The following is a 26,202-nucleotide window of genomic DNA, read 5'->3' on the forward strand; positions in this document are numbered from 1 at the left end:
GAAACCTCTGTAAAGCTTGGAAAAGGCAGCCAGAGCTGCTCCAGCCAGCGCCTATATGTTGGGAATCTCAGGTAGGAGGTGGCTGGTTGACCTCTTTTAAAATGGTGTCGCTCTCTTGATCTGATTTGGCACAGGAAGGCTAATGCTTGCAGAGCTGTCACTGGAGTATTGCCGAATGGAGCGGTGAACCAGCAAACAGAAAGCAGAGGGGCCCATCTGCTGCATGCAAAGAGGAGGAGGATTAGTGCTGCTTGAGGAGCCTGACAAAGATTCCCATCTTGGAAAGCAGGAATGACAAGAAGAGATGCTCAGAATCGGTGCACAGAGCTAACGCAGCTTGGCTCCTTCTGCAAAAGTGTGAGGGGCCAGAGCTCGCCTGCTGACACGATATCTAACCGCACACAGATATTTGGCTTTTCCTGCCTTATCTCCTTTTGTGTGTAAAAGTTCAGGCAGTCCATAGCAAAGCAGTGTTACAATAGTGAAAGGTCAGGCAATAAGAGCTATTTTTTTTAATGAGGGGAAAATGGTACTATGCTTCACAAAACAAGACCACAGGCTGCTCTTCGTTAGGAACTAAAGGCGATTTATAGCTCTTCTTGTGTGAACTAGTAAGGGACTCTACTCCAAGTTGGGTACCTACTTTTTGTCAGTAGGTTCAGTGGGTTTTGAAGGGAACAGTTTAAAAAAAACTGGTATCTATTTAGTTTCTGGTATTTTGCTGGGAAGGGTAGGGGACTGCATTTGCATGCATGGACTATTCTAGAGGTATTTCCTGAGTGCCCCATTTAGCTGTCTTAAGTCCTGTTTCATTTTGTGGCTTTGCTCAAAGTGTGTGGCAGAGGTATTCTACCAAGCACATCTATTTTAAACCGTGTGACACTTACCACCTCCCAGTGCCAAGCCTTTGATTAGGCAGAGCCAGTGTAAGGCCAGAGCTCAAAGACCTAAGGCCATGTGATTCCTCCCCAAAGTATCCTGTCTCACACTTGCCTTCCCCAAATTGCAGGCTAGTCCGTGAGATGTTGATATATGTTCTTCCAACTTCTGCGGTGCACCACGGCAGTTGCTTTCACTTCTTTCTCGTGCTGATTTGTGCTGTGCTTCTAAATCTGATGGATCCCTAGCCAAAAGGATCCACTGGACTATCTCGTTAGCTAGCTAGCTAAGGGGCTGTGGCTGTACTGAAAGAGCAAGTTGAACATTTCAAGTTTCTAAAGCAGCTTCCTTCTGTCTGCACCTTTAGACTTGGGCTCTCCAGGGCTGCAGATACTGGCACTTCTGAGCTTGACTGGGTTTCTTGTGAGAGTGCTAGAATTACTCTCCAGGGCTAAATATAGCTTATATGCAAGTCCTAGTCTGGTGGGGGCTGAAGCTTGCCTGGCAGGGACTCAAGTTTCTGGGGATGCAGAAAGAAGCAGGCTGTAATAAGACAGCTTCTAAAATAGGATCTCTGAGGACCTAGCGAGCTGGCACCTACAGCCAGGCCTTGGTCTGGTCTATTTCTGGCTTTTTAAACTCAGACAAAAGTTCTTAAAATTAGACACATCTGCTTGTAAGCTCTTAGTTCAGCTAGGCTGTGAGGTGCTTTGTGATCAGGGTTGTGGGGGACGACTCCTGTTGCATTGTCTCACCACACTTCTGTCGTCTTCTCAGTTTGTGTGTGATGTTTTCTAATTGTACATCCTCAGAGTTCAAAGCAAAACTCTGGCCCTCATCCAAGGCCACCTTTAAAACATGCTCCCTATAATCATCTGCCCAGCTGTAGTTTGATGTCAGGAGATGGGGCAGACAAGGTCTGTCACTTCCTAACACTCAGACTATCAAGAAACTGTTTAAATAAGGTTTTGTGGTGGGAGGTGTGTGTGCACGCCTGTGCATGTGCGCTGCACCCTTCACTTGCTCTTCTAATGACATTTGGAGGTTTCAGACTGCTTGTTTGGGGGGGAGAGAGGAAACTGGTTCCTGAATTACTGTAAAAATTTGTGACTGGAATGGAGATCTGAAATACTTCTTGCAAACGTCACCTTAAACAGATGATTTTTAGATGCTCACATTGAACCCCAGCAGTACATCCACCTGCAAGCCTCCCTCTTGCCCACCATTGCACAAGGTGCTCCTTTTGAGAAGAGAGGCTTTTTCTCATCTCTTCTTTGCCCATTGTTACGTTGTGTAGCACAAGATGGAACTTGGAAACTACAGAATATATAGGATTTGTAAGAACTGCAGCCATTCCCAGGGTTTCAACTAGCTGTTACACAAATCAGTGCTAAGCAGGTCCCTGTCTGTCTTTAAAATATAGTAAAAAGTCAATTGGAAGATCAACGCACATCTTCAGATTGCTGCTTATCCATCGGTATCCTGACTGTTACTACTGAGGGTTAAACTTCATTCCAGTGTAATATGAGAAAAAAATTACAGGTAAGAAAATCAGTCTGTACAGTCCGAAGGCAGATCGTACCAGATGTAACCAGCTCCAGCAAGTGTTGGGAGCTGCAGATGTTTGACTGGATTCTGAACTGTGCATGTTGATGCACTGAAGCTTAGTCATTTAAATACCTTGCTGGGCCAAGGAGCTTTACCTGCAGCAGATTACATGCAAATTACAGGCCTGCTGGTACCCATTTGTTAAACTGAAACCGTTCAAATCCACTCTTCCTAGCTGCTTTTGAAGGCCCATGTTCACTCTTGGGGGAGGCCTCGAGGGGTGGGGGAACCTGTTAGAGCATAACTAACAAATTGTTGTGCCTTTCCTTCCTTTCGGAGGAGGGGGGCAAATTGAGTTGTTGCTGAGGTCACGTATTTATCTTAATACAGCCCCAGGTGGCTAAAGCTTCCCCTTTGCAAAATATCTGTAAAGCATTTGACTGCCCCAACTGTGACCCACGGTTGTGGAGTTTAAAACATCTGAAATGCAAAACTCTAGGACTCTTGGTTCAGAGATGATACCTTTTATTAGACCAACTAAGAAATTGCAAAAAAACCCATCTTTTTCTGCAAGCTTTCGGGCACACATGCCCTTCCTCAAACCAACACAGCTACCAAATACATCCCTTAAAACATCTGAAGCATTTTGAACCCCTTAGATGAAGGAGGGAAGTGATTATTTAGACATGGGATCCTTTCTCTCCAGTTCCCCTGCATGTTAGCAAATGGGCCCAGTTCCATAAGACTTCCCTGATGCTGGTGACTTTTTTTTTTCCCCCCTGCTAAATTCTAGGGATTTGAGCTATAAAATGTATCTGGATGCCAAGCACTCTCTGCTTCAAAGTTTTTTCAGGGTTCTGCATCCCAAATGCCTTCTTTGGTTCCTGAAGCACTTGGGGCTCTTTGCAGGCATTTCTGCCCTGATGGATTTTCATCTGTTCCAGCATCCAGGGAATTTCCCTTTCTGAGCTATTAACTCATGTTGCATGTGGTCCTGTTGGGTTTAATCCTGGGCATTGCACGCTTGAGTATTTGGGTTTTTTGTTTTGTTTTGGGTTTTCTGTGTTTAAGATTAGCTTTCCTATTTTAGTAATTTTTTTCAACTTGGTGAGTGCAGAGGATACCTCACTGTCAGGGAGAACTTTGTACCGAAGAGTCTGCAATGGTGTGAGCATAGGCCTGGGAGCCAGAACTTCAAAGATCAAAGATTGAATAAAGGTGCAGGATTCCCAAAGACTGAGGAAATCGCCAATCTCTTCCTAGTTCCCTGTTGGTAAAATGGGGATGGAAGCAGTCCCCTGGGAGGGAGACAAGAGCAAATCTAATGTGCATCTTTCAGTCATTTGCCCATTACCCTTTTCTGGTCCCCTCCTAGAACCCTAACCAGTATGTTCAAACCATACAAATAGGAGCATAGGACTGATAGGGATCTCCATGAGTCACTGACTTTGGTCCCCTGCTATTGCAGGCAGTGGAGTTGTATACTCCCAACTTTAAATGTAAGAGGTTATTTGTGCTATTCCTCAAACTACTTTTCTGCCTGTTCTTTCATAGAAACCATGGGGAGGCATTGAGGTTGGTGCTTGAGGGTCTGTCTTCCTCCCACCATGGAGCTCCACAACTCAAGTTATGCCCCAATAAGATGAATCAGAATTTTTTTCCCTATTAAAGCACATGCTGTGCCAGGTGCCCTTCCTCTTTCTCCCCAACCTTCTTCCTGTGCAGGGAGGCTGAGCAGATAATGGCTAACCTCAGCTGATTAAATCCATTCTCAAATGTTCATCCCACCCCCAGCCCAAATACCCTGAGAACTTAATTGGCTCGTGGCCAAGGCCAGAGCTGTAAATAGATGAGAGCAGGCTTGCTGATGTAGAGAAGAAATGTCTGGGGTAATGTGAGCATCCTGCATATCTCCAGGCAGCTTCTCCCTGAATGCCTGTTCACACTCTCCCTCCATGCTCACATGACAACCCCCTTCCTCTATCCTATCCCTCCAAGGAGGACTTGCATCATCCAGTTTTCTCTGAGACCCTGAGAAGGTGGAAAACCAAACTTGTAAAAAAAATAAAATAGGAGCAAGTCTCACATTCCCAAAGCCTTCTAATGGTCTAGCCTGAACCACGACAGGGAAGAAAGGCAGCAGCACTTCAGTTTAAACACTTCTTGCTTCTCTGCTTGGCTGGAATAAAGCAGAGCTTGGATTAGGTAGACAGCAGCATGTTCTTTCTCTTGGACAGGATAGTCAGTAGTTGCTAATGTTGGACCATAGCTGGACGTGGCCTGCTGTCGTCTTGCTGTCTGTACCCAGCATATGCTCCCATTTGCAGCCTTTTTCCTCCTTGGAACTGCATTGTGCCCTTTCAGTGTTGCCGATATAACAGGATCCTCTCCTGGAGAGGACAGATATGTGAGTAGAAATGGCTTGCCTGTTCAGCCATGAGGTGAAACTTGAGGGCCATATTATGCTACAGTAGTGCATTAGGTGGGAAGCCTTTTTGTATTTGATTCTAGAGCAGTGGTTTTCAACCTTCTTTCATTTGTAGACCCCTTTAGAAATTTTGAATGGAGGTGTGAACCCCTTTGCATTGTAAGTGTGGGTATTCGCATACTTTTGGTCATAGTCATCTTTTGCAGACCCCTTAGACTTACTCTACGCACCCTAGGGGTCCGCAGACCACAGTTTGAAAACCACTGTTGTTGAGCCTGATCCACATTACCAGCTAGTTTACCAAGTTTAGCAGGAAATGTTTTAAACACAGTTCTTGCCCTCTATTTGAGATGTCATCTAATTTGACCTGGATTTTATTCTGTTTATACAGGCAAGATGATTGTTTGATACCTAAATAGCAATGACCTCGGCTCTGACTGGTGAGGATTAATACATGGTACAGTGGGGCTTTGCCAGCCAGACATCTGGTCACAAAAGAATATTATGGAGCTGGGTTTGGCCTGTTCTGCTATGTAGCTTCTTCACACTTCTTTGTCTGTCTTCACAGAGAGGAGGTCCAGGAGAACTGTGTTCGTTGGAAGAAGAAATTCACCTTTGTATGTAAAATGAGTGCCAATCCTGCCACTGGCCTCCTGGATCCGTGTATCTGCAGAGTGTCTGTCCGTAAGGTCAGTAGCAGCCTCTACCTCTGAAGATGCTACTGTCGGAAAGAAACTAGAAGTCATTGTAGAGAAGTAGGGCTGGGAGGGACCTCCATAAATCATCTAGTCCAGCCCCCTGTCTGAGGCAGGATCATCCCAAGCCAAACCATCCTATACAAATCCATAATCTAATGTCTTCAGTAAAACTACTGTCAACTCTGACACAATGCAAAGCGTAACCCCCTAACCTGCTGCAGGGGAACAACGGCAGCCAAAATGAGTTTGTCCAATATTTGTTGCCTGGCTGCTTTTTGGTGGCATGGGTGGGTACGTGGATACTGAGTAGTAAAAGGGAAGGTATTTTTATGGTTGGGTTACTTGGATGGAAATTGGAACCCTTTTTGCACACAGTCTCTTCCCCCCTACCTTTTGCCCTCTCCCTATTCCCTTCTCCAGCTGTTGTCTGATTGGGAGACTAAGGAGGTGCTGCCTTTTGGTATCAGAGCAGCTTGTAAAACCCTGAAACAAATTCCAGCACTGTCAGGGTGATGGGTTTCCCTTTGTTCCCACAGGAAAAACTGATGGCTGCTTTTCCTGTTTCTGTTTTTGTTTCCCCTTATAGGAACTGAAGGGAGGAAAGACCTACTCCAAGGTAAGAGCACGGAGAGGACAGGCATAGCAGACTGGGCTGTCCTACGTCTCGTTCATGCTTCAAGCCCATCAGCATGATGACAAATGACTAGGGGAGGAATTTCTCAGGAAGTGGGGCTGTGTTTGTATGTAGCCAGGGATCAGATTTATTTACTTCCCTGAAGCCAAAGGGTTGAGACTTGCCAGGATGGATTCCAGATCCCACTGAATGAATTAATTTGAGAGAGGAATTGGGTTCATCCAGAATTGCTGACTGGCACAGCCTGAAACTTTGGGGAAGTTCTGAGTCGGATATGAACTGTGTATGCAATCTGCTACCCTCCCCCAAGAAGGGCTGCTATCTGGGTTAGCTGACCCTTGGAGAAGGATCATACAGCCAGACTGGAGCTCTGGGTGCAGCAAAATATGCTTATGACAGCGCTGTGGACTTGACAGGGCTTTACGTAGAGAGAACTGATACCTCCTTCCTCCTCTCAGGCCAGCGTAATTTAGGAGCCTCCTGTCTACCAGAGACACAGTGGGCTCAGTTGCTTCCTTCTCTGGTCTCACTGGAAGGAGAGAATAGGTTGGCTTCAGGGTGGTATCTGCCCAGATCCCAAAGCCAGCTGCTTGCACTTTAAGGTTGTTCTTGTTTGGCCTGTATGAAATGGGTTGGTCTTGGCTTCTAACGTGCAGGTGTTCAGGACACACACAGCCCCGTCACGGCGCACTTCATTAGGCACCCTTGCTGACTAGCATCTGAAGCTAAGGAATCTGCCTTGGAGAATGCATTGCTTGCATCCTTACTCCTGGGTTGAGGTGTATGGGTGGAGGATGCTGTTGCTGCCTACGCTGTTCCTTTTCTGTGGCTAATTAGAACATCAGTCTCTAGGGCTGTCAGGTTCTTTAAAAAAATTTGAATTTAGTGAAAGAAAAACTATTCTCTCACTGTGTAGAGCTGTTTACCCTGCAAGAGCGGCATGGCTGGGGGGAGGAGAGATGCGTGCCACCTAGTGAAGTGTTTGTGCATGGATGTGCTTCCCCCCCCCCGGTCCCTTTATGTTCAAACTGAATGCATCTCAAGTCTTGCAAGTGAGGGCATTGGAAAAGCTTTACTGCAGTTAGCCCAGGCTCTGATTTAGCCACTGCCTCTAGTCAGACTCCTGTCTGCTCCCCTCTCATCTGAGGTTAGTGGTGGTAGCAAGGACTTGCCTTGTCCACTCTTGAGATCTGGGAAAACCTGCAGTGCTGATTTCTTTCAAACCAGTAGCTCACCCACTTGTCAGTGAGGCACAAGCTAAATTGCTTGAGGGCTGGTTACAGAGGCAGATGCAACAGAAGCGAGCTTGGGGAAGCGTTGCAGCATGGCAGCTTGCATGCAGGAGAAATTGATGCAAGTGCCAATCCCCTATGCTAACCCGCTGGTTAAGTTCTTCTAGTATGGTTAAGAGCTTGAGGCACACAAAGTATAGGGATGTAGGGGATATGATGAGTGTCAGCAGGCTGCATCCAGACCAGTCCTCCTTGAACTTCCCTGAGCACAACTGTGCATTTGAGGAGTGAAATCTCCCTGAGCTCTGGAAAGAGAAAAGCGGCCTTGTTTTCTGGAGACCCAAGTAACAGGCTATCTCAGGGCTTCACCCTTTGGGAGGGAAACAAGACCTTGAATATCTTCTCCTTCACCCAGTTTTACTAAGCTGGGCCATGAGACTTGGACTATTGCTCATGCTTCCAGCTGTTCCCACATGAAGGGCAGCTCTTGGGTTTCTGCAGAGCTTGGGGCTTGACATTACTGGGTGCAGAGGTGCTGGTGCAGGGCCAGAGGGATTCACCATCCAAGTGGAAATGCTTTCCCAGGGCTGGATGAGAACACCGGCAGCTGACTGGAAAAAATGAAGGAAACTGCTCCAAAAGGTTACAGCTGAGAACATCCTTTCATTAAGGGATCCTTCCTCCTGAAGCTTCTGCCTTCCAGCAGACAACTCCCTGCATTGGGAGTCTGCTTCCTGGAAAAAGCTTCAGGCCTTGACATACTGCGTCAAACCTTGCATCAGCAGGCAGTGTATGGCAGGGGGTCATCTGCCTTCTCACGGGATGGCCCTGGGGCCTGCATCAGTGCCTGGAGGCAGTAGGAGGTGTGCTGCATAACTATCTTGTTGGTTTAGTTGTGACCCCCAAATCCCCAGTCCATATGATTTTTTTTTTTTTTTTTAAAAAGGACAGATTGAAACAGAGGGAAACTGCTTTCTCTGAGCTACAAAAGCATGACCTCAATGTGCTTTACTGATAAACAAAATCGATAGGCAGGACAGCTCTTGTCTACAGAAGTGTAGGTGGAACACAGCCTGCCTGGACTGGTGGGGAATAGATTTGCCACTTCAATCTGCCAATCCGCACTGGGCTATCCCTGCCATGTCCACATTGGGAGTCTGCCCTGTATAATGGTGTATTAGGTAAGGCAGGGTTTCAGTGTTGGGCTTGCATGTTGAAGCCTTGTTCTCTGTTCCTTGGGCATTAATTCGAACCCTTCAGATACCTTCTTACAGCTCCCACTGTACTAACACTTGTCTAATGCAGAGCTGTTTTGTTTTTTTTTAAAGGCTGGTGGGAAGACTGGGTGGCTTTCCTGCTTTGCTGTTAAAGAAGGAACTATTTGTCTCACCTTCTTCCTCCTATACTTGGCCCTAATTCTGTCTGACTGTCCCTGCATTCCTGTGTGTGTAAAGTGGGGGGGTGGCAGGGCTTGAAGTCCTACTGCTGCTTTCCCATTAGCCATCCTTCTTGTGCAAATGCATCCCAGCTATGATTTAGAGCTTGGCTTCCACCCATCCAAATGCAAAATTCATAGAGTAGTCAATAATTGTGATTTACAATAGCACTGGAATAGCCTGTCAGCTTCCAAGATCGACAGAACTCCAGGTTTCAGGAGGATGGCACTGATCCAGGTGCATAATTCATTGATACAAGACCTTCTGGTAGGACGTGCCTGATTTCTGCTGCACTAGCCCAGGTTGCAGATGGAGAAATCTGTTAAGAAGTCAGCAGAGGAAAAATTTGATGAACTAGGTCATTCATCTGGGCTCAAACTGGCAAGGGACTAGTATTGTCCTTTTAGAGCTCAAACAGAATCCACCTTCGTGTGGCAGCCAGCTGTTTGCTTACAATATGAGGAATGCATTAAAAGTACATTTTAAACGTATAACAGTGGCTTCAGTTCTGGGAGTAATGCAGTAGATCAGGAAGTGAAGCTGCCATCTCTGACAAATGTCTGTTATTACAAGGAGGCAATGACTCGCTGTAAGAGAAATAAGTACTTCAGACTGCAAAGAACTATTTTGGAAAACACTATAACAACTTATCCTAACATTTTTTTACCATGTCCCTCTGACCCTCATGTGCAAAGGGCCTACCTATTCAAGCTGCTTGTTCTCATTGCACAGTTGTGGGACTATTGGTTATTCACAGAGTGGAGGGATGTCCCTGGCTAGTTGATGGGTATAATCTACCCATCTATCCCCGTCACTAAACTTTGGAGAGCAAAAGCGTGATCCTGATGGCTCCTTGGGCTCCCTCTTCTAGGAACATGGTAATTCCTCAAAGAGCCAGCAAGCAGAATAACAGACCCAGTCCTCTGAACATTTCTCGCTTGTCTCCTTTCTTTTTGTCCTGGCTTTTTGCTACCTACCTTTTTTTGGTTTGCTTTGTCACCTGCCTCAGTCTCTTTCCAGCTTATGAAAAAAGCCAAGATTTAGAAATGCAATAACTTAATTCCCTCACTTTCAGTTTCTCTCCTATTTTGCTTCCCAGCTGTCAGGGGTCTGAGGAACTCTGCTGCTTGGGGTGTGCCCCATAATAACTGTGAAGGCAGGCTTGACGAGAGCCAGACCTGCCCTTGCTTTCTGCATGGCTGTGGGAGCTTAATGCTGGATCTTCAAATGCTTCTTCCCTTGAGCCTCTGAAAGGCTCGTTCTTGTTTCTCAGGAACAATGCGTCGGCTTCATCCGCAACAATATCCTTTCATCTCCTGGTTTTCATGCTCCAGTGCATTCTGGGATGTCACAATACAAAGAGTGCCTTATGTTTGTGTATGTGCGATTCTGTTTTTTCCACATCATTGACCTAGTGCCTTCCATATCCTTGGTTATGCAACAACTGCAGGCGGGTTAACACTGTCCTGACCAGAACTACAACTGCTCCCTTTCCCTGTACAGGGGCTTTCTGCCACTCCCAGATGCTCCTGTCAAAGATTCAGAGCATGATCTCTTTCATCTGTGAGTGCAGGATGCACTTTCATAATTACACTTTTATGTGGTGGCCTGCAGTGCACATGCTTCTGCCCTCCATCATGAATGCACTGTCCTCCTTTGCTCTGTGTGTGAAACACCCAATCCTGTTTTCTCTTGGTCACAGTTGGGCTTTGCTGATCTGAACCTGGCAGAATTCGCTGGCTCTGGATTCACAGTCCGATGCTGCCTACTGGAAGGCTATGACACCAAGAACACCCGACAGGACAACTCTATCCTAAAGGTACGGGCTTTATCCTAGGCTCTGTACTCTGCATAAAACCCAGCCAGAGTTTCCAGTCCAGGAGTTTGTTCCTAGCCTATCCACTTGTAAACTCTCTTGATGGTGGGATCCTTTAACAGAGGCCCTTCCAGAGCAGTCTAGAGCCATAGGAGCAGCTTCCAGCTTCTACCTAGAGCAGCCACCCTTAGATACTTAGTTAAACAATGATGTTTCAGTGATATCCTCTGTTTGCAAGTAACGTGAGCAGGAAAGCAGCCTTAGCTGCAGGATCAAGCTGCTGGAGTTGCTGGCATGACTTGGAGAGAGTGATGCTAGTGGGTTAAATACTACGCAGGAGAGAGGTAGTCCTTCCTGTTGAGCGCAAGTGCAATGCTAGCTTCTTAGTCCTAGATCTCCTTCCACCCCCTGTCACAGGACCCACAAGCTATGGTTGTCATTGATGGGTGGACGGTCTTGGAACTGACTGTTACTTCTGACTTGTGCCCCTTCTGCCTCCCATAGGTCACAATTGGGATGTCTCTGCTCTCTGGGGACCCCTGCTTCAAAACGTGAGTTTCTAGATTCTTTTCTGCTCTTTAGGGACTTGTTGCATTTACAGGGTTTCATCCTATATTGGTGAAATTCAACCAGGGGAGGAGAACAGTTAAGGGGTCACAAAGCTGCTCCATGAACTGACATAGATCTCTGAAAGAGGCTGGTGATCTTTATATCGGGGTGACCTTGGATGTCTCCTCTTCCATAGATCACTAGTTTAAATTTTATAAGGCAACAAACTTCCCTAAGAGCACAGTGGAGCAGTTTAAAACTGGGAATCTGGACTGAAGGATTCAGCGTCAGATTTTGCCAAAGACTGGACTTGGCTTCTTAAAACTACCCTGATCCTGTATGAAAGGGTTAATGATAATACCTATAGATAGTAGGTGACAGGAGCCTGCCAGATGACCTACAGGAGACTGCTGAGTGGGTGCCCATTTCTTTCTAGAGCAGCAAAGGCAGAAGACCCAACTTAAATTGTTTGGTTTTTTTTTCCCAACCTTCAAAAAAAACAAAAAAAAAACCCAAAACAAGAGTCTTGTCTGATTAGCCTCCTTGGCTTTGCAGAAAGACTGCCGTATTCTTGCATGCCCCACGCTCCCCAGATAAGACATTCAATTTTATTATTTGGAAGGCAGAATGAAGAAAAGTTTGGGTTTCTTCAGTTAGTTTTTTTTGGTGGTTTTGTGGGTTTTTTTGTTTTGTTTTGGGGGGGGCCCAGAATTGGGGCCAACTCTCTGCAGCAGCTTACTTGCCTAAAGCAGCAATTGAGTTGGCTCAGGACGGAAGCTAGTGTTTACCCTCACAGCTACTAAGGGATTCATAGCTGCTTTTGACTGCTTGGCCAAGAGCTACTGGCAGTTCCTTAGTGGCTGTGAGAGGGTTAACATTGGACTCCATCCCTTCTGCTTGCCTGACCAGATCGAAGCAGGAGCCCTTCTAACAGCTGTTTAGAGCACAGCATCTCCATGTTTCTGTTCCAGCAAAAAAAGAAAAAATAAATAGTTGGAGTACCATGTCCAGTACTGGGCGCCGCACTTCAAAAAGGGCGTGGCCAGCCTGGAGAGGGTTCAGAGGAGGGCCACCCACTTGGTGAGAGGGCAGCAGGGCAGGCCCTACGAGGAGAGACTGAGGGACCTGAACCTGTTCAGCCTCGGCAAGAGGAGGTTGAGGGGGGACCTGGTGGCTGCCTACAAGCTCATCGGGGGGATCAACAGCAAATAGGCAGACCCCTTTTCTCCCCAGCACCACCTGGGGTGACGAGGAACAATGGTCATAAGCTGATGGAGAATAGGTTTAGGTTAGAGATCAGAAGGCAATATTTTACAGTTAGGGTGGCCAAAATCTGGAAACAACTTCCCAGGGAAGTGGTCCTCGCCCCTACCTTGGGCAAATTCAGGAGGAGGTTGGACGATCACCTGTCTGGGGTCTTGTGAACCCAGCATTCATTCCTGCCTGTGGCAGGGGGTCAGGCTAGGTGATCTGTTCAGGTCCCTCCTGACCCTAGCTACTGTGAAACTATCCCTGCTTTAAAAATGCATTCCAAGATGGGGTGGCAAGTAAATGCAGTATTTTTATGAAGCAGGTGAGGATGAGGAGTAGTTTCAACTCAATGATATGTTATTGTGTACCTTAACTGAAGGCACTTTTTTCCTCCCTGGTGTTTGTTAGGCCTTAGAGACTAATAGATACTGGCAACAAACCACAGGTATTTATTTTGAATTGTTATAATCAAGCTTGAGGGCCTAGAGGGAAGTTGTGTTATAGAAAACAAGGCTTTGAAGAGATGCAGACAACTTGTGGAGTGAGATTTGACATTCGGCTTTCAGTCTTTGCTCGGTGATGTCCTGACTCACTGTGCGAGAGCAGTGAATTGGAATCTGACAACAGCACTGGTTGAAATGTTTCGATTTATTGTTGTGCTTTTCTGTTCAGCAGAATAAATCTCTAGCTCTACTGCCTGCTCCTAGGCCAGGTCTGCATCTCTAAACTCTCATTGATTTATGACGATATTGATTATGGTGGCGATTTATGACTTGCACTAGCAGATGCAGTTTTGCTGTCAGGGGAGTTTTGCTGGTGTGGGTTATTGCATTTGCAGAACATGTATAAATAATGCCAGGAATAATACTGTTTTACTGCTATAAGCTGCCAACTTTTTTTTTAATGTAGATAAAGCCTTGAATTTTGTAAGATGAAGGGACGTTTCTCCTCCCACTCCACTGGCTCCTTTTTGGGAAGATGGGGAGGGCCTAACCTGGCAGTTATAGCTCTGCACAGATATAGTTCTACTTAGCAGCAACATTGCTGCATTTTTCTATTAACCATAAAATTAATGAAACTCAGTAAAGTGCTCATTTTCTGTTAATGCAATTTTTAGTTGTAATTGCCAGTCACAAGGGTGAGTGCCTACTTCATAATAACCTAGGTAGGCACTGTTACCAGTATGAACCTGTCTTTAAGACGTTCACAACTTTATTCAACTCCCCTGTGGACCAGAAACTTTTTTCAGAATTGGAGAATATTGCTTTTCTCTTCCTCCCCCTTTCCTTCTCAAGTCCCTTATCTCCCATTCTGGCTCCCTGGCTTTCCTTGGTGTAGTGATCACATGCTAATGGCTTAAATTTCCACAGCTGAGACTTCCATATAAAAGAGTCCTCCATACATTGTACCATTGAGAAACAGTGCTCACTAGGGTACCATTAAAACCACAGGAGAAAATTGCTTGTGGCCCTACTCAACCAGCACCTCCTAACATTTTGAAGTAGCAATCTAACCCAAGGAAGGGGGTGGTGGAAAGCATCCATGTATACCCAGCCTGACAGGTATGCGAGCCTCTGATGGCTGCTGCTGAGCAGTTAGCCTGATTGACATTGCAAGTGCCTTATTAACCCACCCTCTGGATTAGCAAACTGCAAACGTGTAGATAGTGGCTTGCGGTTTTGGGGCTGCCTTAGACTCTGCATCTGTGGGGGCAGGGGAAATAGAAATCCTCCTGCAAAGGGAGAATCTGCAGCACATCTTTGCCTGAGAAGCGTTTGCAATGCAGCCTTGTATTCCACCCACTCAAGGGGTGGGCGATTTTTGCTGAAGGTCCTGGAGTTGGTGGCAGAGCTAGAAATAGAATCTTACCTCACTTCTGTTTCAAGGTGATGACTTTTGGTAAAAGGACTTCATGAGGAGAAAACACCAGGTCTGAAAGGGCTTTTTAGCTTCATGCAGAAAGGCATAACAAGGTGGCATCAGGAAGCTAGAGCCAAGCAGATTTGAATTCAAGGGGCACCTATACACATGCCCAACCCCTGCTCTAATACATGCTAATTAACACATGTCAAAGCAAACTTGATTAATCGAGTCTGCTGGAGTGTGAATTGGCACAGTCCAGCAGCCTCAGCATTGCATGCATTTAGCTGTGCTTCAAAATGGCAGCAGAGGCGCTTTTAACTAAAGGTCGTTGAATGAGCTTTAGTTAAAGTGCCCTCACCACCGTTTTGAAGCACAGGACCCTGAATACACAAGAGACTGCATGGGCTTTAATTAAAAGTGGTTCCTAAGAGCCCCCCTAATTAAAGCGTCTGCACCCCCCCCCCCCCCCCCCGACTTCCCCTGCCAACCCAGGAGCACACGTAAGGACACCCAAGGTGTGTATCTTGTTTCAAGTCAGAAGCTTCTTGTAACAAGCCACTGAGGGAGGTGGTGGGTGCCCCACCTATTGTTGCGTCTCTGCATGGTTCATTTCAACTAAGCACAAGTTGCTGGCCTTGGAACAGGATGAAATTTGACAGGCCTTTGGGCTAGAGGACCTAATGGTCCCTTCTAGCTCCAAACTCCTTTAACAAATTAGTCTGAGACTCACGTTTCCTTTTCTAAGTGGTTGCTTTGTTTTAGTCTCGCTAGCTCTGCAGTCACCACAGAGGCAAACCTAGAAAGGTTTTGCATTCCTAATATAAAGACACCAGCAGAAGCAAAGGCCTTGCTGTGTGTCCCTTTCCGAGTCCAGTCACTCTGTATGAAGAAGCAAAAGGAGAATGGCTCCCTTTTGTAGGTCACCTTGGACCTCTCAAGTGGCCGTCAACTTTCAGCCTCTGCCTGACTTCCTGTATAACCATCTGTGCTTTGCCTTTTGCAGACCTCCTTCCACAGCCAAATCGATCACCATCCCAGGACAGGACTCCACCCTGCAGTTGACCTGCAAGGGCGAGGGAACCACCAGCAGCAGCACAAGTGGTTCAGCCTCCATTGGCTCTGTCCGACAGACCAAGTCAAGACCCACCATTCTCAGCTCAGGTACAGGCCCTCGGTTCCAGGACCGTGCTGTGCGCTCTCCACCAGTGGAGGGGCTCCCACTGCGTGGTCATTCTCAACCCCCTTAAGTAAGAGAACTTGCAAGCTCCTTACCCACTAAATGTAGCAAAGCAGAGGAAGCCTGTATCTCTGCAGCACTCCTCTCTGTTAGTCAGAGAGATAAGCCATTCCTTCCTGCTGCCAGGGAGTTAATAATTGATATATGTATTGCAGTCTTCTTAAAGGTACCCAGTGCTGTGGTTCCTCTTTATATTCAATAACACTTAACGCTTTTTTTTTTCTCCACTTGGCTGTTCAATTTGTTCAGGCTGCTCTTCTGGAAAAGTTCCTCTGCAGTTTTTAGCGCTTTTGGTCTGAGATCTAATAACCTTCGTTTAGCTGCTGAAGCAGCATTCTTCAGCTTCCACGAGTCTGTTTTCAAGGGCATTGTACTTTCCCTACTCTCTCCTAGAGAGCTTGCGCTTCCCTACGTGGACCGTGACAGATCCATATTGCAGGAGAAATAGCATGTTTCTTAGTTCACTTTAATGGCACAGCAAAGGGCAAAGTAGCTTAAAAAAATGGTTGGTGCTTTTCCCAGGAGTTTGATCTCTTGGGCAAGCTTTTTTTTTTTAACATGCAAATGAGGAAGTGCAGAGGTAAATCTGACCCTTCAAGCCAAATTCAAAGGTGATGTGAACAGTAGTGGAACAACCCACCACCACCACCCACCCTTTGAAAGATGAGGTTGTAACAGAAAAGCAGTCAACAGGGAGGTGTCCCATTGCACAGGTTCTGCCCTTCCTTGCTTTTTAACAACTTGTCCTGCTACACCCTGCCCCTTTCACTGAGTTAGCTGTAGGTAGTGGTGAATTTCTGCTGACTTGGGGCCCAATCTGACTTGTCAGTTAAGGTTTATATTCCACCTGTCCCTATAGTACACTGTCCAATTTTAGCCCATTGTAAATACATAGTGTATCCTTTTTCACTGGGATCTTCCCACATTTGCATTGTACCACTGAGATTCTGGCTCCTTTCTACTCTGTCACCAGCTGCTGTTCCAGCACTAGGTCTTGAATTGTAACTTTTGCAGCACAGGTAGTCTAAGTTATGGGGGCCAGCAATTGTATCTAGCTGCTTGCATGGCACATACCAAGTTGGCATAATGCTTTTTAACAGGTAGTTTTTGATGTAAATGGCCTCAGATGTGACCTACCATCTGAATGGGCTTGAATGACCTTGCATCCCTGCCTATTCAGGCACTGGACTTTAAACTCTGCCACATAAATCTGACAGAGCCTCTCACAGCTACTATTATAAATAGTCCCTGGCAGCTTTTAGTCCTCCAGCAGTCTGTGGAGAAGCACCCTTTCCTGGTCCAGTGTGATAGGGTTTCCTTCAAATCCTTCAGCACAGAGCAGTGCTGGCTGAGATATAATTGGAGTGATCCATCGTTTGTTGGCAGGTGTACCAGAGGAGCCAGACCAGAATCTGTCCAGTCCAGAGGAAGTATTTCACTCGGGGCACTCGCGGAACTCCAGTTACGCTAGTCAGCAGTCCAAGATCTCTGGTAATTACTGACCTGTTAAACTCTTGCACCCCCTGGGAGACTGCAAGTCTTCAAACCTCCAGCCTGTTTTCCTGTGGTGTGTTCCAGTGATTCGCAGCCAGATCTCTGGCCAAGACTCGCTCTAGGGTCTGGTTTCTGGACCCCGTGTTTGGGGTGACTGTGCACTAGGACCAATCTGTATAATCCCCTTTGGGGGCTAGAGGCCTCAGACCATCTTAGTGAAGCTTCTGTGTCCTGGAGGCTTGCCTGTTAATATTTTGCACTGATATCTTGCTGCGGCAGAGGGGCAGGCTTGGTGTGTAACGATGAGCCCGTGTCCACAGGTTACAGCACAGAGCACTCGCGTTCCTCCAGCATGTCGGACCTGACCCATCGCCGGAACACCTCCACCAGCAGCAGTGCATCTGGGGGACTCAGCATGACAGTTGAGTGTCCAGAAGGAGAGAAGGACCACAAAATGGACAAACCACCTCGGCCCCCAAGACCAGCCCTCCTAATGGATAGATCGTCCCGGTAAGTGGCCCTATAAAGGAGAAGCTTTTAGTGTTCTGCCATCCAGAGAGACAAAAAGTCCTTTGCCCTTCCTTTGCAACCTGATCAGCCTCTTGTCAGATAGCATTGTAACAGTGAAGGGACACAATGGCATATCTGGCAGCCTGTCTCAGATGTGCTGAGTCTGTTTTGGTTTTATTCTAGGAGAAAAAAGGATTCGATGGAGAGTCACCCAACCTGGGTGGATGACACCAGGATTGATGCTGATGATATAGTGGAGAAAATCATGCAGAGTCAGGACTTCACAGATGTCAGCAATACTGAAGGTGAGAGACTCGGAGCCTCAAAAGGGAAGTGGTGAAGGCAGGGGAGAAGCAGCCAGAATGTTGTTGACCCTTTGATCCCCCAAATCCATTTTAGTTAAATGTGGCCCACCTGAAATGTTGCTGGGGTTGGCTGAGGGGTTCTGGACCAGGTGTGCTTGGATAACAAAGACCATCTGCGCAAGGCAAGAATTCTTGTGGGCGAGCTCTCTTTATTGGGCCAACTGTATGGTCGGTCCAAACATAAGCAAGCTCTTGGGTATCACCACACTGTTCCTCGGGCCTGATGTACTGTGATGCCCAAAAGCTTGCTTGTATCTGCACCAACCGTAGTTAGTCCAATAAAAGGTGATTCACAAGAATTCCTGTCTTTTGCATATCTCTTGGACCTTCATGGCAGCATTACCCCAACACTAGCAGAGGAGTTTATAGTTAGGTAAGGGATCTGTACCCATGTGGGTGGGTGAGTAGGCATGGGGTAGGGGAAAAACTAGACTGAACACAAATAAACATGGGTGGAGCTAGGAAACAACCTCCGTCACGTTCATGGTCCCAGTACTGCACCACTGCAAGGGAACATCTTTTGAGGCTCTTGAAATGAGGTTCAGTGCATGGGCAGGCTTTAGACGTTAAGAGGCAGGCAAGGGGGTTCCTTTTAATATGTCCCTTTCTCTGAGCTGACTCCTCCAAATGTTATGGCTGACTTTGTACCTGAGGGTGTCTTCAAAGTGAAGAAGTACCCAGAGATTTGATGGCTGTCAGAGAAATGGGAAGTACATAACCACTTGTAGAAGGGATTTGTTCCCTCTCCCAATGTGGTGCAACATGGTTTGGAGGGGATGTGTGCAGATTGCCATGGTTTTGGATTTCACTTCTTTACTCTCTCCCATCTGATCTGCAGACAGTAACCTGCGGCTGTTTGTGAGCAGAGATGGCACAACTACTCTTAGTGGTATTCAGCTGGGAAACAGGTAAGGCTCCTATCTGGCAGGCAGGTACTGGGGCTCTGGCAGGGGTTAGCTGGTTCTCCGTGCATTGCAGTGGAGTTCTAAACGTGCAGTACATGATGGCTTTGTTCCTGCATCAGTGCACCTGAGATCCTTCTGCTCACAGGCTACAGCTGTGGAGAGCTCTGTACAAGCTTAGTGGGACATTTTTTTATTTCTGCTAGAGCAGGGAATGGTCTGTAGAGAAATACAAAGCCATGGGGAGAATGGCCTGTCTGTGGTGGTTTTCTCAAATCTGGGTCAAGGCGGGAGTCCTATTGCCCCCAGCTGGAGTATAGCAAAACTGCAACTGCCTAATTTAAATAATCCTTCCTCCATTGAATAGTCTTTCTACTGAATTTGGTCACATAATAATGCTGTGTCGTGCTGCAGAGCCTTTGTGCATAGCCTCACTGCCCTTTTTACATTTCCCTAACCCTCACAACCTTTCATTAGGTAAGAAGGCATCATGCCTCCCTTGCCCTGGGGAAAGTGGACTTTCAGCAAAGGTGCAAAGCTGAGCCTGGAGCCCAGGAGTGCTCGTCTCCTTTCCAGAGGTCATCCCATGAGTGCTTTCTGCAATCCTTAGAAAGGATCACGATTACAGTTTCAAGTCATCCAGCACTGGATTGCCAGTGTGACTGTTTGTCTGGTTTCTGTTTTATATAGGCTGGGATGTTGCCAGGTTGGCTAGTCATTCTCTGTATCTTGCATGAGGGCAGTGCGCTTTGCTACAGTTCTGGAATCTGAACGAATAAAAAAACCCAATGTGCTCTCCCCCTTCTTCCGCAGGGTCTCATCTGGAGTTTACGAGCCAGTGGTGATTGAAACCCATTAAATGTGAAGAACAGGGTAGACCTGCTGGAAACAGACCTCCTGCCCCGTCCGCTGCCATGTGGATGCCAATCTGTACCTCTCTACATGCAACATTCCAGAAGGGATTTCTGCAGACCTCTCCCCTTACATTTGCACTGCAGAACTACTCCAAGACCATACCACTCTAGACCATGCACTTTCCCTGACCCTGGCATTATATCCCCCTCCTCCCCATGCTTCCACTCACCACATTGTTCCATACCAGATCCAAGGTGTCTCTCTTCAGGGAGCACACTCTTATCTGGAGGGTGTTTCCCCTCCCCACATCCCCTTTCCCCAGTCCCTCATTCCATAGATTAATGCCCAACAAGGGATTTTGCACCTCCTGTCTCAGCAAACCATTGGGTTGTACCACTGTGAACTTTTTTTTTTCAAACCACTGAAAGGGGAAAACTAATACGAATGTAACCAGAAATCTGGCGTGGTGAAATGGTGAGCTGGCCACTCACAGAATGCTTTATTCCTCTGACCGCATCGTGGATTGCAAGGAAACTTTTTACCTCCCAAAACAACACTTGACTGAGCAAAGCACCCAACGAAACCAAACCCCACTGTCCCCTATGTATCAAACATTTCCCAGAAGTGCATTTCAGAAAGCAACTGGAATCTAGATGGAACTTGGCAACAAAGGTTAAAGGCTGGCTCTGGCTGACATGAACTGCAGTATCCCTTCCACTGCTGGGCATGGATGGGCAACTTCCAGTTGCTGGCATTAGTAGGAGCACTTTAAAGATTCCAGATGTGTCTGGAGGAGGCTCGCACTTGCTGTTCCTGAAACAATATGTTCTGTGGACTCGCTTGGCAAAATAGTCATGGTTGCAGTTTGGAGGGGGAGGGGCTGGCAGCCTGACTCGGGGAGGGAGCCCTTACAGTGCTTACCTGCCCACGGTGGACCAAAAGAGGAATCTTATCCCAATACCCCTCCTCTGGGCCAGGATAGGGTGTGACTAGGTGTGGTGGTTTGGGGTTGTTTTTTTTAGCTGTGACAGGAGTAGTTAAATGGTTCAATATTTCTGGGCCAAAAAGGGGACTCACTGATCCTAGGCGACTCTTCGTGCTTTGTGAGAAGGGACCCATGGCTGAGTCTGTCTCCTCTTGGGCAGAGGAGAAGCTTTGTTCAATGCAAAAAGATGTTGGCATCTCTGCTTCTTGGGCAGACTGGCTGTCTCCTGCCTTGGCCACAGCCTTTGTTCTCACCTGGTTCTAGGTGCGTGAACTCTTCTAACAAATGAGACTTAACTGTTTTTTGATTATCTTTCTCAATGGATCTCTTTTCTAGTTTGATTTCTGCAGTTGTTGGATGCTTTTAGCTGTCTCTCTTCCTCATGGGCTGTGGCAGAAAAGATGTAGGTCTTTTTTCCAACTTCTATTTGTAGAATTCTCCCAGCAGCTGAACTACAGGTGAAGATCTATGCAGACTCTAGCCCTGAGTTGGCAGCAGGCTGCATGCGCAGCCCTCTGTACAGATACTTCCAGCCTATAAGCTATTTCTGAGTAGTGTCCTTTCCTTTTTATTTTTGCTGTTGTACTGTAGTAGCACTTGGCAGCCATGCACTTTGACTAATGGCACACTCCAGATCACTGGCTATGAAGTGGCCTCTGACGTACGTGCGTAAATACCCGCTCAGACACGTGCACACACTCCGTCCCGTTTAGCGAGAAGAGAAGGTTTTGTGACTGATCAATTTAATTTTGTCTTTTGAATCCTTACTGTTGCCAAGCCTCCCTTGGGGCTCCTTGTCGTGTGTCTGTGAACGGAGCGCGCTGAGCTCCTGGGAAAGGGAACAGGGTAAACTGGCAGCAATGGTCTCACTTGCACATGGTGGTCATCAGGGGGGGATTCTGTAGGCAGAATAACAAGGCTGGATCTTGTTTCATGCTGTGAACCCTTCTTGAACCCAGTAGGCTGCTTGCTTGACTTGTGCAAACCATTTGTTGTGTGTGTGGTGGGGGGGAAGGTTCAGTTTGCCCCACTTGCCTTTTGTGTTCCCCCCATGCCCCCAAAAGGGAATTTGTATTGATTTGGGGCAGGCAAAGCCTTATAGCTTAATGTGGGAAAGAGTGCTGAATTGCACCACAGCCTCTGAGACCTGTCCCCATCAAAGACTCTTGACACTTGCAAGCATCTTACAGTCTCTGCTCTATTTGGCTTGGCTGTGTTTGGTAGTTAGTTTTAAGGATGGGGTTTTGCCTGCTGGGCTTAAGGAAGGACCTTGCATTCCTTGGGGTCTCAAGCTTTAGAAGGGGGACCTGCTTGCTTCCCTCTCCCTGGTCCTTCAGAGGCTGAGCCTTGATGCTCCTATTGGTGCAAGAGCACAGGGAGTTGGAATCAATGCGGGTCCTTGCCTGAGAACCAGACTGGTCAGAGAGAGGGCTTGAATTTGCTGTGCAGAGCTCCAGCTGGGCTCAGTGCTGCACTTTTGGAAACCAGCCACCAAATGTTGGCAGCCTGGCAGCAGCACTGTCAAGATCCACCAGGAAGGAGCCCAGGTCAGCCTAGCACCTTCCCCTTAGTAGCCATCCAGCCATCTTTTTGTTTTTCTCAACACTGGGGGTCCAGGACCCATTTGTTCTGGGCTCTGCTTGGCAAGGGACATGTTACTTGGTAGAGGCACTTGCCAGATGTGTGTCTGGGAGAAATCCCCTTCCAGGGAGAGAAGCAGGGGGGACTTGCAATTCAGAAGCCTCTCTCACCAGGGGAGCAGGCAGCCATAATCTCCTTGTGTTGGGTGGCTGCAGTCATTCGGTAGCTTGCTGTCATTGCCAGCAGTCCAGCTTTTTGCTGCTTGCATTGGTGGCTGTCTTTTGTGCCTCTTGGGGTTTGTTTCTCCTGACGGCTGTTGATGATTCTGTAGAACCCTGTGAACTCAGACATCTGTATCGAGTAAGAAAGCGGCCCTAGTTGTCTGAAACCTGAATGATGCAGCAGGGTTCCCATTACCTGGAACAGGACCCAGGCAAAGAGGGAAGAGGTCTCCTATTTCCAGAGACCACCCTGAAATCCAGCTGTGTTGCCTTCCCCTTCCTGATAGCCACCACCCTCACTTGCATGGGTGTAATGGCATGGAGAGGGCTGAGGTGGAGCTGGCACTGTTTCACCGGCAGGTCTGCTGCTGCTGCTTCAAAGCTTTGTATCTTGCAAGCACTTTCTTCCCATGGCATTGCTTGCCTTTGGTTGTTAGCTGTCCCCTGAAGGTTTCAGGGGCCGGTGGATCAGTCAGACTCAGACCACTGGTTTAGTTTAGTTTCCTTTTGGGCTTTTGTTTCATTTTTGTCCTGAAGTTTTTTACTTTTTTTTAATACCCCAGCAGGCTGGGGTGTTATGACTACATTGTCATTGTCGATTCATTGGTATTATATTCCTGGGGGCTCACACAGGTAACTTTTTTCCTCCCCAAATTGCCCTGTCTTGGGGGATCCAAAAGTAAGCGAGATGAGTAAAAGGCCCTTTGTTAGCAAGACTGTGTCCACCCCAGCCTCTTGCATAGGGGAGCAGGGCTGTTAATCTGGGCTGGCCCCAGGGTAGCAGAGCTGGTCTCCTGATGCAGTCCAGGGAAAGAGCAGAATGGCAGGGCCCTGCTCCCCCATTACTGTATAGTGACCTTTCTAGACCTCTTTCCACACTGAAGCTTGGTGCAGACTCAGGTCTTGAGCATATGGACTTGTTTAGCTGTTTCCTGACACATTAAAGCGACCATATAAAGTGAAGACCTGAATAAGGATGGGCTGAATATGCATAAATGAGTACCAGAGGGGGGCTGGGCCCAGGGGTTGCTGGGAATGAGGATGGGAGAAGGAAGGCAGCACTGCCTCTTCCTTTCACCCTACGATTGGCACTTTTTAGTAGGACACTTCACGCTGTCCTGAGTGCGAGCCGTGGGCAGCAGGGTTGAATCCTTTCCCTGCACCCCCTCGCCTTGCGCTCTGGAGGGGAAGCTGAGCCCTTTTTTTAAGAGTGGGTTTTTTTGTTTTGTTTTTTCTGTCAGGTTTTAGAGGGCTCTGAATGGGGCCAAGACCAGAAGCAGCAGCTTGTTGCATTGAAATTGTGCAGGAGGGAGGTGATTTCTTTTAGTTGTTTTTCTCATGTTTTAAATTGGCAGCTGTGCAGCTGGACTCTGCACGCGTGAAGCTCTGGGATCCGCACTCCAGGTACGCTTGAGACGAGAGTGCCCAGGTGAATCGGACCCCCTCCTGGAGAGGGGGCTGAGCAGACCTTCCCCACCCCACCCCACCCCACCCCATCACTGCCTTACCTCAGGAGCTGGTCCTCCCTTCTCTGCTCCTTCCCCCTACCCAAACCCTTGCTGAGGGAGTTGCTCTGGAGACTCAGTCCTGTAGACAGGGTTGGTCTCTCAGGGCTTGTTTCTGCAAACATCATGCCTGGTAGCTGGTGTTTGTACCTCAAAGCCACTTCCTCCACCCAAAGGGCTGACCTGCAGGATCCCCCTCCCTTCCCCAGGACCTGCATCTTCTCATCAGCCCTTTTCTATCCAGGAAGGAGCAAGCATCAAAAACCTGGGAAATCCTTGGAATTCAGGAGAAACTTTGAGTTAGAGGTTGTGGCTGATCGCCTTATTGGCCTCAAACAGATGATGTTGGTTTAAAGCCCATATTTTTTTGTAGGGGGTTAAAGGGGAGATCGTGTTTTATTTTCTTGAAAGTGAATTGAGCTTGGTGATCTTCAGATGAGAAGCGCACTTGATTTATACTCAGAATCTATAGAGAGAGATTGCAGATATTTTTGGAAAGGGAATGGGTCTATGCAAACTTCCAAAATCGCTTGAAAGATAGTTTAACTTTTTTCTTTTTTACTTTGAAATCTAAAGAGAATTCTAACTCTTTTTCTTTTAAAGCAGAAGTGCGTTTAGAGAGAAGTTACTTCCACTGCTCTATTTTGGTGATGATTCTTGGAGAGTTTGGGGGCTGGAGAGAGTGACTATATTTTCACCATTTTTATCTTGCTCCTCTAGTTCGTTGGTTTTTGTTTTTTTTTCCTTTCCGTTTCTTTTTCTAACGGAATGCTGTGCCGTCTTTGATTCAACAGATCGTGTTTGTATTTTCTGTATCTGGTTCCTAATGTAGAGAAATAACAAATATATGAGGAAATCAATATAATGTCAAATGTCGTCACGGTTTTGGGGAAAATAAAGGTTTTTGGTTTCTTTTTTGGTACTTCACATATTGATCCTTGATGGTGTTCAACTGCACCCATTGCTCTTTCTTAAGTATCCATGTCAGGCAAGGTGATGGATAAAGGACTTCAGAGAGAGAATGTACAGCGCCTGCCACCATGGGGTCTGGTTCATGAATGGGATTCCAAGGTGCCACCATGGCACCAACGGTGGATTTGCTGAGAGCTTGTCCATGGGAGCTGAACTGTGAGGAGTTTAGTAGGACTCTCCCCTGCTGCTGATTTTTAGTTACTTGCATAGAAAAAGGGGGGGGGGGGGACGAGGGAAGGGAACTGTGCAAACCTAGTGGCAAAGTGCTAGGGATAGCCTGAAATGCACACGTGGGGAGGTTGTGTAAAGTCCTAGGAATGCAAGAACGATGCACAATTAGATTGAGCTGTAAGCACCTCAGACCTACACCGAGTGGAAGGCTTTCTGTCTCGATACACCTGCTGTCATCCCACCCAGCCACAGGAAGGGCAGGGCTAGAGGCCAGATCCACCCTGTACTTGCTCTTCCCTAGCAGAAGCCATAGCCAGTCCATCAGCAGAGGTTTGTGGTCCACAGCACTTGTTGGCCACCTGCAGAGTGCATGGAGTAGTGCTAGTCCCCCCATGGCCACCTGCTAAACTGCATTGAAAAGAATAGGAGTCTCTTAATCTCCCAATGCTGTCCTTCCATGGAGAAAGCCATAGCTTCCCCATGGCAGCTGTTGGATTGTACATGGGGGAAGGGACAGGCCAGGTAATGACAGCCCAACTAAGATGAGTGGTCTTTTCTAGAGAGAGATGCCCTATGCGACTTCCAGGGCCCTGATTGTAGCAGTTTGCACTGAAAACCAAAGTCCATTTGCTCTGTTCTCCTCTCTTGAAGTTCCTACCACCTGTGTCAAACACAGGTGAATCTCCTTAGCCCCTGCTTCTTCTCTCCAGGCCCCATTTGTTCAACATGCCTGGCTGCAAGCAACTGCTCTTGCTTCTCTCCTCAGGCAGTACGAGTCGTTTGCATGCAAGCAGTTGTTAGGATTTTCAAAATTGCCTTTTTCTGACCACGTAAACTACTTAGAGCTTGGGAGCTCAGCTATGTAGAATGAGCTTGTTCTTAATCCAGCCGGTGAAGATGAGCCGCTCCCTCTTCAAAGGTTTACAAACGCCAGTGTTTCTAGAAACTGAAGCCAGACCAACCTGTTGGGCAAAAGTAAATAAAGGCCAGTGTCTTTGTCTTTAACAGCCTGTCTACAGCCTAGGAGCTGCTGCATGAGAACCACTTAAAGACCCATTTGCCACTGGCCT

At 47.3% G+C, this 26,202-nt stretch overlaps 1 protein-coding gene across 2 annotated transcripts in view; it reads left to right on the forward strand.

Annotated features, from left to right (window-relative positions):
- The window catches only part of EEIG1 (estrogen-induced osteoclastogenesis regulator 1), a 42,473-nt gene extending 17,557 nt beyond the window's left edge, over positions 1 to 24,916 (forward strand). For both annotated transcript variants that reach the window (XM_006269445.4, XM_059715581.1), the window contains exons 3-12: positions 5,424 to 5,544; positions 6,140 to 6,169; positions 10,558 to 10,674; positions 11,176 to 11,222; positions 15,338 to 15,495; positions 16,958 to 17,062; positions 17,386 to 17,575; positions 17,759 to 17,880; positions 18,779 to 18,848; positions 19,656 to 24,916. In XM_006269445.4, coding sequence (XP_006269507.1) covers positions 5,424 to 5,544; positions 6,140 to 6,169; positions 10,558 to 10,674; positions 11,176 to 11,222; positions 15,338 to 15,495; positions 16,958 to 17,062; positions 17,386 to 17,575; positions 17,759 to 17,880; positions 18,779 to 18,848; positions 19,656 to 19,701 — 1,006 coding nt within the window. In that variant the 3' untranslated portion in view covers positions 19,702 to 24,916. The remainder of the gene's footprint in view (positions 1 to 5,423; positions 5,545 to 6,139; positions 6,170 to 10,557; positions 10,675 to 11,175; positions 11,223 to 15,337; positions 15,496 to 16,957; positions 17,063 to 17,385; positions 17,576 to 17,758; positions 17,881 to 18,778; positions 18,849 to 19,655) is intronic.
- The last annotated feature ends 1,286 nt before the right edge of the window (positions 24,917 to 26,202 follow it).

The sequence above is a fragment of the Alligator mississippiensis genome, chromosome 12, assembly GCF_030867095.1.
Source record: "Alligator mississippiensis isolate rAllMis1 chromosome 12, rAllMis1, whole genome shotgun sequence".
Lineage (NCBI taxonomy): Eukaryota > Metazoa > Chordata > Crocodylia > Alligatoridae > Alligator > Alligator mississippiensis.